The sequence below is a fragment of the Notamacropus eugenii genome, chromosome 3, assembly GCF_028372415.1.
Source record: "Notamacropus eugenii isolate mMacEug1 chromosome 3, mMacEug1.pri_v2, whole genome shotgun sequence".
Classification (NCBI taxonomy): domain Eukaryota; kingdom Metazoa; phylum Chordata; class Mammalia; order Diprotodontia; family Macropodidae; genus Notamacropus; species Notamacropus eugenii.
The window spans coordinates 154,542,371-154,558,233 of record NC_092874.1 but is presented as its reverse complement, the minus strand read 5'-3'; the positions used below and the strand labels follow the sequence as shown (position 1 = coordinate 154,558,233).

General features: G+C 36.5%; 1 protein-coding gene across 9 annotated transcripts in view; it reads left to right on the top strand.

Annotated features, from left to right (window-relative positions):
* MAGI2 (membrane associated guanylate kinase, WW and PDZ domain containing 2) overlaps window positions 1–15,863 on the top strand; it is a 1,687,880-nt gene that overhangs the window by 1,397,894 nt on the left and 274,123 nt on the right. For all 9 annotated transcript variants that reach the window (XM_072653189.1, XM_072653194.1, XM_072653195.1 and 6 more), the window contains one exon: window positions 6,574–7,209. In XM_072653189.1, the coding sequence (XP_072509290.1) occupies window positions 6,574–7,209 (636 nt within the window). The remainder of the gene's footprint in view (window positions 1–6,573; window positions 7,210–15,863) is intronic.

Here is a 15,863-nt window from a genome sequence, read left to right as displayed (position 1 = left end):
AGATAACTTCACTTTGGTCCCATAATTCTTTACTCTGGGGTACACACTGTTAATCACTGACTCTTAGGATAGGAGAAGACACAGGTCAAAGTAAGCCACTGGTTTTTTTATGAAGATTACTCATTATCTAAGGATTTTCTCAAATTCTTCCAGCAGCACTTGACCTTTCATATATTTCCAGTAATGTGTTTTTGTTGCACCCCTAACAAATCACACATGAACAGATATTTCCATTAAAACATGGGTATTTGAAAGTACAGGTCTAATACGTACACATGTAGTAATTTCTTCAGTTTTCAAAAAGATGTGAAGTTTCATTGAGGCAGAAATAATTTACACTGATGCCAATGAGACTTCCATGCCTCAGGAGAAGGTATAATGAGTCGCTGTGGTCTTAATATTTATCATTTGACATCCACCTTTTCTTTGATGAGTCTTCCTGTACTTTGGTAAGTAGTCTAGATGTATCTAGATGACAGTCTATCACTGGGACAGATTTCCAGGTCAATGAGAGTTGCCAGAACCTTGTTAGCATCTTCTTCAAGAATCTAGGGTCATCTCCCATAGAGACAAATGTTCCGATGAAATAGCTATTTTTGCCAGAGGAAGTTTAGTTATAAATAATATCCAGCCTCCTATTCATGTACTAAACATGCTTTAAAAAAAAAAAAAGGAAGATGGAATTAATTTATGCCTTTCTAAGGATTCTTATGGACATTTTGGGTGGCATACTTAGAGAAAGCTTCAGAAACTAGGTCAAGGAGGTCCAAGAAAGAAAAACAGAGACAGGAAAATTGTAATCTGAAAGCTTCCCTGTTTCTGCAAGTGGAACCTGACAAAGAAGGGGATGTTTGAGTATCAAATGCCTATCAGTGATTTCTATAGAAGATTATAGAAAAAGATGGCCTAGAAACAGTATAGCGCTAAGAAACTAGCCCTAGACAAAAGGCCAGGCTCCACCTCTCTTACACAATGCTAATCATATTAAGTTCTAGGTTGGTGAGGGTCATGTACACTTTTGGTTCCCCAGAGCTTTCTTTCCCTTTGGTATATGCCAACCTTTGTTATCTTCCAATTCAGTAAAGGTCATAACTCCTGCCACCTTATGGAGCCACCAAAGGGGAGGACTCACACTTCCAAAGTGCCTTAAAATATACAAAGCAATTTCTTCCTAGCAATCTGTGAAGCAAATGCTGTTCTATCCATTTTACAAATAAGAAAACCGAAGCTTAAAGAATTTTAAGTGACTTGGCAATGGTCAAACATCCAGCAAGTGTCAAAATCAGACCTTGAACCCAGGTCTCCTTGCTCTGAATCTAGTGTGATTTGTCACCACTAAACCATAATGCCTCTTTAAAGGACCTTTTTCTTTACCTGGCCCAGTGTAGCACATTGAGGCTTAATTGATTTATAGCAAATGCCAAATATATTTCTTTCCTTTTTCTTCCCTCAGATATTAAAGGGAAATTGAGTATAATTTCCATGTTGCACAGTCTATGATTCAACAGTATTTAGGGGTGTACAGTCTCTGTTCAAGAGACAAAATTCAGAAAGACAACAAAAATTCTGTCTTATTTCATGAAAAATAATTCCTGAGTTTTACCCACATTGAGGACTTTATCCAGGCTTAGTCTGTTCCCTTCAATGTCACTCTAAGCTGCTAGAATACAAGAGAGTAGCTAGTTCACTCATAGCCAGGTCAGCATGCTTATAGTAACATTGCCAGAGATTGTACAAGCAGGGGGCAGGAAGCTGAACATGGTGATTCTATTTATGTCGGGTCCCATTTAAATAAAGCCAGGGCATACCATAGTATACTTCTCTCTGCAACACCGAGACTTCATTCCATTCATATTATGTTGTTATTATTTAGTCTTTCAGTCATATCTGACCTTTGTGACTCCTTTTAGGGTTTTCTTGGCAAAAATACTGAAGTGGTTTGCCATTTTCTTCTCTAGCTCATTTTACAGATGTAGAAACTGAAGCAAATAGGGTTAAGTGACTTGCTGAGGGTCACATAGCTAGTCAGCGTTTGAAGCCATGTTTGAACTCAGATCTTCCTGACTCTGGATTTAGCACTCAATCCACTGTGCCACCTAGTTTCCTCTATTTCATTTATATATTTGGAATTTAATGAAAGTATGCTGGATAGACAAATAATATTAAAGCCATGTGCTCTTCAGATTGTATAATTTTATCTTCATGCCTGAGAAATATGCAAGATTACTTGAAAGCAAAAATCAACATGAGACAAGATTGTTAATCCCATTTATCATTTTTAAGTTGTGTCCCTTCCTGTCCCCACTGGTAGACGTGATATGCCCAATGAAGGGCAACAGAGATGGAATTACATCCAGATTTCCTGAAGCTCCGTTTAGTACTCTAGGATGTTTGGCTATTTCATCTCTACCCACATCAGGAGACATATACGTGATTTGGTTAAAATAGTGTTATTTGTGTTTAGTAACAATAGCTAGCATTTACCTAGTGCTTTAAGGTTCACAGTGTGCTTTACACAAATATCATCTCACTTTATCCTCACAAGAAACCCAGGAAGTATGTCCTATTCTTACCTTCATCTTACAGATGAGAAAACTAAGGCAGATTAAGGTCAATTTACTTGCCCAGGATCATACAGCTTATAACTGCCTGAGGTTGAATTTGAATTTAGCTACTCTTCTCTGTGCCACCATTCAGAAAGGAGTATCTAAAAATGTTCCACCCAAGCACATAGTTCAGTGAAGTCTGGCAAATATTCACATACCTTCTCCATCCAAGAAAAATTTGGGGCTGAATCATTACTTAAGCTGTCAAAATGTTTCAAGTATGCAATAAAATGCTGCCAGGTTATTGGAGAGTTCAATCATGTACTAACCACTTAAATTTTTTATATTCTGAAAGCATCCATATCTTCCCTCTAAAGTTACATCTTTGCAATGTCCTTTGTCATTTGCTTACTTGATTCCTTTAAGGAGTACTTTAAGGGAAAATATCGTCCATAAATTAAAGAGAGCATTTTCACGAAAAAGCCACAAATAGTTCTTATTCCATTACTAATACTGAGAGCTCATTAAAACTCCAAATAGATGCCATTCATCACTATAATTCAAATAGCTATTCTTTAGACTTGGCAAAGAATATTGAGAGCTTTCCTTGTTACTCTTAATGTCTCCACTTATGAAGCCCTCTGGAGAAAAGAAGGTACTTTAGAAATGGATAAAAGTTAACTTAGAGATTTGTTCATGATCTCTGGTGTAAGGGCTTATCTCTGGATGAAAAAGGTACCTACCAAGCTCATGCCCATCACTGTCCTGCTCACACAATCCACTATCTCCATAGTTATTTTCACCAGGTGTTTATTTCTCCTTCATTCACAGATTGTATTCATTTTGTAGGTATATGTAGATACATTTCTGCACTCAAATCAGGCAAATTATGGTGTTGTTATTGGTCAGCTGTTCCATCGTATCTGACTCTTCATGACCCCATGGACCATAACACTACCAGCTCTTCTATATTCTACTCTCTCCTGGAGTCTGTCCAAGTTCATGTTCATTGCTTCCACTATGTATCCATCTCATTCTCTGCTGTCCCCTTCTCCTTTTGCCTTCAATCTTTTTTAACATCAGGGACTTTTCCATTGGCTCCTTCCCATTATGTGGCCTACATGCATAACTTATATTTGTATAGATCTTTAAGGTGTATGCATGACTTAACATAGATTATCTCAGGTGATCCTCACAACTACCCAGTAAAGTAGACAGTTAGTACAGATAATATCATTCCCTTTTTATAAATGAGGCATCAAGGAGTTCAAAGAGATTAAGCAACTTGCCATAGTCATATATCTAATTGGAAGAGCCAAAATTCAAACCCAGATGTCCTGACTCCAACACTCTTTCACAGTACCACTTTGTCTCACAAGCAAATGAGTAAGGATTGTAGAATCAATCTGGATTACACCCTCATGTAAATTTCCTAGAATTATCTCTTTCAACCTAATTCCCCAAATAATTAATGTACTATATGCCAGGCATTTTGTTCCTCACACTTTTACTGTGGTTCCTAAGATTCAAGTTACTATTTGGATATATCAAGAAAAAACAGACTTAGACCCATGGAATATCGTGGTAAATGTTTAACAACTGGCAGGATTAACTTTTAAGTTAATTTGCCTTATTAACCTTTCTCACCATCACTTTCTTATGTCTAAACAGTAAACAAAACAATAAATCATTCTCTGATTTACGGCATTTTCCAATCTCTAAGGCATAGTCACTGGGACATCTAGGTGGTGCAATAGAAAGAGTGGTTGGCCTGGAGTCAGGAAGAATCATCTTCCTGAGTCCAAATCTGGCCTCAGACATTCCTTGGCTGTGTGACCCTGAGTAAGTCATTTAACCCTATTTGCCTCAGCTTCCTCATCTGCAAAATGAGCTGTAGAAGGCCATGGCAAACCACTCTAGTATCTTTGCCAAGAAAACCCCAAACAGGGTCATGAAGAGTTGAACACAACTAAAACCAGTGAACAACAATAAGACTTAAATGCTCACTTTGAAACTTTAACAATTGGCTCTTGGAAACGATCTCTGGTCCAAGCTGGCTCTGGCACAGCAGGAGATGGGTAAAGACCAGAACATCTCAAGATGAAGAATCCAAGATGAATGATGCTGATAACTGAGGTTAGGTCTATGTGGTGGTCAGAACTGTTGATTGGTCCCTGTGCCCAGGGGCCATAGTATCTCATTTACATACTTTAAGCAGCAGGGTGAACGGAATTCAACAAAACTTTATTAAACATTTACTACATAGGAGATATGATGCTCAGCACTACTTCCAGGTAGCAGTAAGACTGTCCTAACAAGTCACTCAAACATAGCTAATTTTACAATGTAGTCCTGTTGTTGTGCTAAGTTCTGAGCATACAGAGAAAGGCAAATACATTTGCATCTACTATTCATAGAGCACTTGTGAGTTCTTCTTTTAACATTTGTGAGAAAGGTCAAAGTAACAAAATAAATAGTATTGAACCAGTATGTATTTCTGAGATGTTTAGATCCAATCACATTCTTGCTATAATTATTTCCCTTTCACATTAGATTAATTTGGTGATGATGATTTTTTTCTTAGTTGATGGCTAACCAATAATGGAAATCACAATTGTAAACTCTAGGATCTTTAAGAATGATTTCTTCAACTATTCAAAGATCAAGATAATCTACAATCAATTCCCCTGTGGTCTTCTCCTCCATTCTGCCCTCTAAGACGTACTTCTGTCAAAAGAACCCTAATGAAGTTGATGTCTACTTGTTCATTTGACAGTATATATATATATATATATATATATATATACTCTTAGAACAAGCACAGTCATATTTTTCATGTGATTTTAGGTGGAAAAGATATTTTCTTAATATATTTCATTATAATCTGTTTCATTTAATTGGATTAAAAATATTTAAAACTATTTTGTAGCCATTAATCTCTACTAGAAGAGATAGTATGCCTCAATGGATATAACTAGCCTCAAAGCCAGGGAGACTTGGGTTAAGTGTGATCCTAGATCAGTCTCTTAGCCACTCACTGTCCCCAAGTCACTCTCTTAGACAAGCATTCTTAATTTGGATTTATTGATTTCTGGAATTTTTTAGTATTTTGGTCACTAGATTTTAATAAAGTTGATTTACTTTATAATCTTATGTATTTCATGCATTTGAAAACATCATCCTGAGAAGGCTTTACCAGAGTGCCAAATGGGTCCACAATACAATAAAAGTTTAGAACCTCTACTCTAATGCTGATCTTTATTAGTAAAAGGCATTTCTAGTCAGAAACTTCATACACCATTGAAAACACAATCCGTTCCCTTATCTATAATCTTTGCTACACACATATCTGTGATGTTTAATTAAAAGAGATAACTCAAAAAATCATGCTATTTTATAAATTTTGAAAAGTGGCACGTAGAAGATGTTTATCTAAGGTCCCAAGACCAATCTGTAGCAGAGTTGGAACCAAAGTACCTGATTCTTTTTCTTTCTCTGGACTTGAATATACCATTTTCAACCCAGAAAAGACATTTATGCAAAATCTCTCAGAAAAAAAGAAAATAAAAACCTGATTCTTAAAAGGTTTGTTTGGTATGTTTATCCAGGTAACTGTTACACACTGTCACTACCAACTAAAATACCATGAACCCAACTTAAATAGAATTTGAAAATTCTTATAAATGGATTACACATAATGATGAGTAAAAAGCACAGAGAAGTAAAGCGTTTTTATATGCAGAGGTTCACAGCCTTGAACCGTTTTCTTTTTAAACATGAAATTATTACTAAACTTCAAGCCTAAACACATAGCACTTATTCTGCATTCACTTACTACATTTGTTGACAGACCAACTGCAACCCTGCATCTCCTCCAGTGAATTTAAATATTATTCTCTGATTTCTTGCAGATTACTGGGGTACAAAGAAATACCTTGATTAGCCTCATAAAAAATTCCATTGCTTTATGTCAACATTAATTGACTTTATCTCATGGTGTCAATCTTTTCTCTCTTTTTTTTTGTAGGTGATGTCATTGTCTATATTAATGAAGTTTGTGTCCTTGGACATACTCATGCAGATGTAGTCAAACTTTTCCAGTCTGTTCCTATTGGTCAAAGTGTCAACCTGGTGTTATGTCGTGGGTACCCTTTGCCCTTTGATCCCGAAGATCCTGTTAACAACATGGTGCCACCTCTTGCAGTAATGGAGAGACCCCCTGTAGTGGTCAATGGAAGACATAACTATGAAACTTATTTGGAATACATTTCTAGGACCTCCCAATCTGTTCCAGATGTAACAGATCGACCTCCTCATTCTTTGCACTCCATCCCAGCTGATGGCCAGCTTGATGGCACATTCCCACCTCCCATTCATGATGATAATGTGTCAATGGCTTCTTCAGGAGCTACACAAGCTGAACTTATGACCTTAACCATTGTGAAAGGTGCCCAGGGCTTTGGCTTCACGATTGCAGACAGTCCTACAGGACAAAGGGTGAAGCAAATTCTAGACATTCAGGGATGCCCTGGCTTATGTGAAGGTGACCTCATCATTGAGATCAACCAACAGAATGTACAGAACCTGAGCCATACAGAAGTTGTGGATATACTGAAGGAGTGTCCCATTGGAAGTGAGACCTCTTTGATTATCCATAGAGGAGGTAAGTCTAAAATTTCAGCTCAATTATTGGAATTTGTGGAAGGTATCAAAGAAAGTATCAAACTCCCTGTTCTGGGGTGAGAGGGTAGTATAGAGAAAGTGGTATCTGTGCAACAATGGAATATCTGTGAATTATGATGAAAATATATTTTACAGAGAGGAGCAAATACAGTTAAGGGTCCGAAATGATGTTCAGAGATACCAGTTAGCAAAAGAGAAAAAACAGTAAAAAACTGAGTTTGGGGGAATTTTTCTATGTTGAAAGTTATTTTGGATTAGACGGACTTTTGCGGAATGACTTAATCTGGGAACCTCCCTATCATATGAAATAATGTTTCTATTGAAAAATAGATTCAGTCTAAACTTGGCATTCCAAGGGCATAGGTACTCCAGCTGAAGCCTTGGTAACAGTAGAGGTAGTAACAGAATCTGCCTTCCCCATCCAATTAATTCATTGCCTGGAGCAAAGGTACAACGAAGGCAGGGGCCAGAGATGGGGAAGAGCAGAGGTAGGATACTGAAGTGAGGAGCAAAACAAGGATTAGGGAAGGGAAGAGATTGGAAGAGTTGGGCAAAGGATATCTGGAATTGATGTTTAAAGAATAAGGAGGATTCCTGAGCTGGTAGGGCAGAGAAGAAGGAACAAATACTGTGGAGCATGGGTGAGGGGTGACAAACAGATTTTTCCTCCCTCTTTTTTCCTTCTCAGTAGTGACTAAATATAGCTGGTAAGACAGCAAGATTTGACTAGCTTCCCTCCTCTTTCACTTCTCCTGATGACTAGAGAGGAGTGGGAGATGCAAAGGGAAAGCTGGTAGAAGTATCTTAATGACTTTCTTTCACACCTACTAACAAATGCGCTGAGGATGGGTGGAGGGGTAAGGACAAATAAGGGACACTGGTAAATCAAGGACAGTTCATACACAACATTAAAAGTAAATGGAATTCATAAAGTCAGAATTTGTGCAGCAAAACCAGTTCCACACATGACAAAAATGCCCAAAGAAACTCAAGAATACAGGCCTAGAGAAAAATGTAATTAACCCACCAGAAATTGTGCTCGGATCAGAACCCCCAGCTTTCAGTGGCCTTGACCATCACCGGAGCCATAACTGGGCTGGAGTACCTGGATATGTGTGCCAGTGCACAGACATGAGAAGGGAATGTTTCTTCCCTGCAGTAGTCCTCAGGCTTTGTAGAAGACTTCTGCACATGGTAGCATCTCAGTCCATCACCTTTCCCTCGACTGCACCTTTTGCTAGAAGCTATCTCTTCAGATCCTCCTTTCTTCCTACTTTCCTTTTCTTTCATCTATCAGATATTAAAAAATCATGGATCATTGGCTATTCTATGAGAAGAGACCAAATTCTCTGGGTTTTGGGCCAGGACCCATTTATGTAGTAACTGGGAAAAGGCCTTTGTGAACATTACTGTTAGACTTATGATACAGACTAATTGTTACTGCCTCATCTATATGGGAAGTTCATCTGAGAACCTCTTCCCCCATTCCCAATTTTTTCCCAAAAGTTATTGAGGATGGGAAACTGATGCCACAGCTATAATGCTTGGTGAGGATCTTATACACTAGGAAACCTTCTCATATAGTTTTAGGGATACCTTTTCTCACCCAGTTCACTGGTATTTTCATATTTCATCTCTGGCTAAGAAACTTAGATGTTGGCAGATCCTGGTTAGTATGCCCATGATTCTGGAACTGCAAATGTCTGTGTATTAAAGAAAACACTACTTTCTGTCTGTCTTTTAAGAATAGGAAAGAAAGGATGGAGTGACCTGAGCTGTGTGTGTTGTGAGAGTTATTGGCTAGTAAGGACGATGTCACCTGGCTTGATTAAGGTTCTTATCTATGAGCACAGTTGTAAGTCTTCTTTGTCAAGGAAAGACACCTAGAGAAGAAGATAATACCTTTTCTGGATGCATAACACAGTAGTCCTCATATGAAATCTTAAAAAAGTTAAAGATATCAATGCTGTATGGAGGCTTGGGGTTTAAGCTTGACTGAGCTATGTGGGTAGAGTGATAGACTTGAAATCCAAGAGACCAGAGTTCTATGTCTGCACTTAGCACAGCGTCTGGCACACAGCAGGCACTTAATTGTTGCTTGTGGATTTATCGATCCTGCCTCAGATACTTAATTAGCCGAATGACCATAGACAAGTCACTTAACCTCTGTGCCTTAGTTTCCTCATTTATAAAATCAGAATAATAATAGCTTCCACCTGGTTTGTTGAAAGAATCAAAGGGGACAATGTAGTGTTTTGCAGACTCTAAAGCACTGTATACATAAATAAATGTTAGCTCTTACTATTTTTGCCCTTAAAACACTCTGAACCTCAGTTTCCTTACCTATAAAATGAAGAGGTTACACTGAAAATCCTTAATGTCCTCTCCAGATGTAAAATTCCATCCTATTGAATGGAGTACAGTTAAGATAAAAGTACCTAGAAATGACCTTCCTTTTACTGTTCTATGCAAATACTATATAATTCTCTCTGCAAGCTTTTCCCCCCAGAAGCAGGTGCTACATTGTTGATTTTTTTGTGGTCTGAAAATTGAGCAACAACTCCTCAGCGTTGATGAGCAACACTGTACAATAGAAGTGCTGTGTACCTATACTAAGGAGGGAAATAAATTTTAAAAGGCAACAATTTTGTATCAGACCTTCTTAAAGGCTTGCTGCAAAATACCACCAAGAACACTACAATAAAACCTCAACTAGCATCTTTTAATTTCTCCCATTGCTGGCTTAATGCACTAAAACAGATGTTGTTTACTAATCAGTTCTATAGATGAATATCCAGCATCTCTTTATAAAGATCAAAAGTGAAAATCTATAATTATATTGGAATCATTTCCTATAATTGAATAATATGACTAGAAATGACTTTTCTATCTATAAATTAGGCATTAGTATAAACAAATCTCTGCTTCAAAGTTTTTTCATATATGAAGAAAAGTGTCCAATGAATCTCTTATGCAAAGGATGAAATATGAGAGAGAAAATTATTACAGTGAAATCCATTATAATTATAATTTAACTTTCAATGTCATCTGATTTTTATTGTTGCTGATGTCGTGAGTCCCTGCAATTCACACTGATTTTCCCAGAACTTGTAGTCATTTCTTAGAAAAACATTAGAAAAAATTCTCTGAAAAACATTTCCATTGTTTGCCTTGAAACAAGTCCGGAAGAGTAAACTAAGGTTGCTATTCAGGTTATTGTTAACAGTGAGGTCCTTCTTTAGGTGCATACACCTTTGAGAGTACTCAGCAGTTTAATTAAAGTTGTTCAACATTAGGCAGCTTGGTTCAAAGGTGGACAAGTTTTATCCTTCAGGATTCTTTCATCTATACTGTGGTAGATTAATTTGGAATCAGAGGATCTTAGAGAATGGTAAAATGGGGGCCGGGCAAAAGTCAAAAGGTGACATATTCTCCCTGGGCTCACTTGAGAAGTACTACTTTTTATTAAGTAGACCAGGCATCAGAAGGGGATATTTTTGCCTAGTGGGGTTTGTATGAAAGGAGACTTGTTACTATTGAGGCAGTATTATCATCGCCTCTAACCTAAAGATCCTTTCATTTGGGATCAAGAGAAAACCATATAGTCTCAAAGTGGGAAGGTTCTCCCAGGACCAGTGTAGATTACAGCATACTAGTGTCTTCCTGTCTAATCCATCTTTCATAGGAGAAGAATTGAGATGAGAGGAAGGGAAGGAGTGTGGATAAATAGTATATAATGACCCAAGGTCCTGACAGCACCCCAACCTCTAGGAAGCTTCTTGTGGGCAGAGAAAGGTCTTAGTTCAGCAGTGAGTATTGGCATCAAAAGACTTCCCTAATATAGGTAACTAATTTTGGCAGCTCCTAGATCCATCTGATAAAAAGCAAAGTTTAGTTATCTCTGTGATTAATAGTATTGCACCAGAGGTGTAGTTTGGGTTTGGATATTATTGATTATTTATATCTGAATATTGATCTTCTGGGTAGGACACTGAGAATTACCTTGGTTTTACAGTGGGATAGAACAGTAAAGAAGTTTCACCTAAAGTTGGATATATGAACTTTGATCTACAATAATCTGATTAGGAGAATGTGAAAGAGATAAAAAATGTTTCATACAAATGGGTTACCTAGAACAAATTGTGCAAAACCAACCTCTTTTTCTTTTTGACAATCTTACCAATTCTATATATCAATAGAATATTATTTACATAGTCTGTCTTGCTTTCAGCAAATACATTTTTACAGAATATTTTATATTGTTGAACTGACTGGAAAATATAGACTAGATGGGTTCATTTGTAATTAATTGACAATCCTATACAAAAAGTTTTGATGAATAGATCAATATCAACCTGTAGGGAAGCTTCCAGTGACATGCCACACAACTCTGTCCATGGTCCTATCCTTTGTACATTTTTTTATCAGTGACTTGAAAGCAGACCTAGTCAATTCCTATCAAATCTGAAGATAACATAAAGCTAAAAAGGATAGCTAATATGTTGGATGACCAAATCAAAATCCTAAAAGATTCCAGAATGCTAAAAACAATATAGGAGTCTTTGAAAAATAAGGTTAATAGGAATAAATGTAAAGTTTTGTATTTTTTTTAATAAATCAGATGTATAAGTAAAGGATGGAGGAAGATATGGTTCATGAGAAAATAACAAGGCCTTATTTCATTTCAAGTTCAGTGTGAGTCAACATTGTGGTCCAGCTGCCAAAAATGCTTAATGTAATCTTTAAATGCATTAATAGAAGTTTCTCGTTCAAAGGAAGTAATGTTATTATTCCACACTGTCTAGACTATACCTGAGGTACTGGAGAACCAGATTTTCAGAGGAAGATTGATATACTGGAGTGAATTCAGAGGAGAGCAAAAAGGATATTAAGGGCCCTTGATTATTACTTCATATGATTAAAGAATGTTTAGCCTGAATAAAACACTTACAGGGCATATAGGCAGCTAAATTTCATAGTGAACGAAGCACTGGACTTGAAGTTTTGAAGACCTGAATTTTTCTTGTCCCAAACTGTTTTTGAGTTTTTAATCCTGAGCAAGTCACTCAAACTCTCTCAAATTCAGTCTCATCTATAAAATGAGGATAATAATAGCACCTATCTCACAGAGTTGTTGTAAGAGTTGAAGAAGATAATATATGTAAATTGCTTTGCAAGTCTTAAAATACTAAATAAATGCCAGTGATGGTGGTGATGATGATATTGATGGTGATGATGGTGGTGATGATGGTGATGGTGATAACGATGATGATGGTGGTGGCAGTGATGATGGTGATGATGGTGATGGTGATGATAATGATAAAGGTAGCTGTCTTAACATACTAAAGGGCTAGCAGGAAGTAACTTCAGAGAATATGACCAGAAATAATAGATAGAAATATAGGAAGACAGATTTCAACTCAATATAAAAATTTCCTAAGTTAGCATTGGTCAAAAATAAAATGGGCAAATATCCTAGGCAATGATCACTAGCAGTGTTCATGCAGAGAGCAAGTGAGCAAGTGTCAGATATGTTATAGAGATGACTCCTACTCTGAGTGTTAGGTTGGAATAGGTCCCTTTTAATTCTAAAATTACAAGATACTTCAAACCAGGAGTTCTTGACATTAATATGAGCTTATTTTTAAGTTAATATTTCATACATTTTGATAAATGTATTTCAATATAACCAATTCCCTTTGTAATCCTATGTATTTTATTTCATGTGTTTAAAAATATTACTCTAAGAAAGGACCCATAGGCAACATGAGACTGCCAAAATAGCCTGTGCATGAAAAAGTTTAAAACCTCTATTTTAAAGCCCAAGAAAACAATATATATAATACCTGCAACAATGTGTGTGTGTGTTTGTGTTCATCCTTCATTGCCCAAGAAGACTAAGCCATTAGAGAAATAATGACATGACTTGCACTTGACTTTGTTTTGAGTAAGGGAGGGCTGTGCAGGTCACCAGCCTCTCTTCTTCAGAGTCATCTGAACCTGCAACAATATACACAGAAAGAAACCCCCAAAATCAAAATTGAATGTTGCTGAATTATATTTAACAAGCATGGCTTAGAGGGAGAAACAAAAGACACTTCCACCCCCTTTCAGAGATGGAAGGTCCACAGGTGTTGTACCTTGTACATATTTTCAGACTTTTTTGATATGTTTATCAGTTGTGGTGATTTGTTTCCTCTTTTTTGACTATGCGGGTTAGCTCTCTGGAAGGGAAAGATATGGAAGAAAACTAATGATGGAAAAATGTCACCAATAAAAACTTATTTTTTGAAAAGAACCCCTGTTTTCGATCTTTTCTTGCCCTTTCCCCATATAATAAATGACTGAACCTGTGGATAGTCTCCATGTGATGGAAACAATGAGAATAAAGAAGGATTAAATAAGGACATAATAATGATCTGCAAACTGGAGAATAAAATTCCAAATTGATCAGAAGGGAATAAAATAAAGAAAAGGATGAAGCTATGAAAAACTTCTTGTGAAAGAGCATAAAAATAATATTATTTAAACTAAATGGTTGGACCAGGTGCAAACTGATTGATCAATTAACCAACAAGTATTTAGTAGGCACCTGCTGAGCAATATGATAAAGCACTGAGGATGACCATGAGAAAATGCCCAGCACTCAAGGAACTTATATTACAATGGAAGACTTTGTCCCACCCACTTAAGTCTTCCAGGAAAGAAAAAGTTTAAGAAAGAGAAATACATGAAAACAAAGAAAGAAAATTAATGATATAAGTGATATCAAAGTCTTTAGAATAAAGAAGTAGGGGGAAGAGCTTAAGGATATAAATTAGCATCAAAGTGTCCCAAACCAATTATGCCAGCAGATTGCTGACTTAAAAGATGAGGGGAACATTAGAAAAATGATGTCAAACCTAAGCCTCACAATCCTTAAGTTCAAAGGAAGACCAGTGTCATAGTATAATGCCATTCTCAGAAGGAAAGTAGAAATTTCAAGGGGGAAATGGTAATAACATGCAAGGTTTCATTGAGGTCTAGGAGGAAGAAGACCAAGCAACAGCATTTGGCTTTGGTGTTAGGATGTCACTGATAACTTTCTAAAGGGAAGTTAGGTTGCAATGGGTGAGAAAATTAAATTAATGATGATCGAAATGAAGACAACAAATAGTATTCTCTCAAGATAGTTGTTGATGAAAGAAATGAGAAAGATTGGGTAGTAACTCCATCTTATAGCAGCACTGAGAGAGAACAGTGGAGACCCGAGGATGTTTTTAGACTAGGAGGAAAAAAAAGGAATCATTGCAGAGGAATGGAGATACTGAAATAGACAGAAGAAATAAATAATGAAGCAGGTTCTTGGAAGCAAAGGATTCAGTCCAAAAAAAGTCATTAGTATGACTTAGTTTCTCAGCTCATTGACTCATTGATGCAAATGGGAGTATTATTTCTGTTGGCAATGCCAAGAGACAATTTCAGACTTGTACCTAAATGATGAGAATAGCATTCATCTGAATCTACTCTGAGTTTATGCATTATACTTAAGAAATTACTTCATTCTCCCTTTTATTACTGTCTCTCCTTTATCCTTTTTAAAGATTAATTTAGATGTTTTAGTTAGGATGCTTTTTAATCTCCCTGAGCCTCAATTTCTTAATCTATAAAAGGGGGTGATAATAACAATACCTACCTCTCAGGAGCATTAGAAGATGAAATAAGACAACATATATAAACACATTTTGCAAACCTTTAAAAGTATCAACAGGAGTTGTTTTTGCTATCATAATGAACAAATGTTCTTTTTTGTTATTATCTGTATCAGTGAAACATTATTCCTTGAAGAATTTCCAAAAAGAAGCTCCTTTATGAGAACTGGAAGAGATTTGTCTTGAAGTAGTCTAACTTCAATTTGGTGGAATGCTATGACCCTGTCTAGTGTGCAGTCATCCATATAACTTTCTATTATTTAGCATAATTGGGAGGCCTCACTTAATCACATATTTTGGTTAAAAAACTAGGTTTATAAATTTGTTATTTCAATCAAAAACATTTGTTAACATTATACATTATGCTGGGCATGCAGAAGTGATGAAATATTTACTAATCTGTAAATCTATCTGTAAATCATACAGAAAAAAAATAAATATACATTACCAACTTCTGAGATATCACAAAATAAAGGACACCTAACAGTAAAATACTATTAAAATAGTTTTGGGGCAGCTAGGTAGTGCAGTGGTTAAAGTTGCTGGGTCTGAAGCCAGGAAGACCTGAGTTCAGATCCAGCCTCAGACTTTTATTACTTGCGTGACCCTCAGCAAGCAACTGTGTGGAACCTCTTTCTCACTTCCCTCAACTATGAAATGGGGACAGTATTAGAACCTTCCTCTCAAGGTTGTTATGAAGATCAAATGAGATAACATTTGTAAAATGCCTAGCTCAGTGCTTAGGACATTATAGACATCCTATAAATGCTAGCTATAATTAGAATTGTTATTGTTATTATTAATATAACCTGAGGTAGATGATTCAGAAGGCACTTCGTGAACTTGTAGCTCCTCAGGTCATTATTACAAAACTATGAATTATCTTTTTTCTTGTTGTTCATTCATTTCAGCGATGTATGACTTTGTGACCCCATTTGGGGTT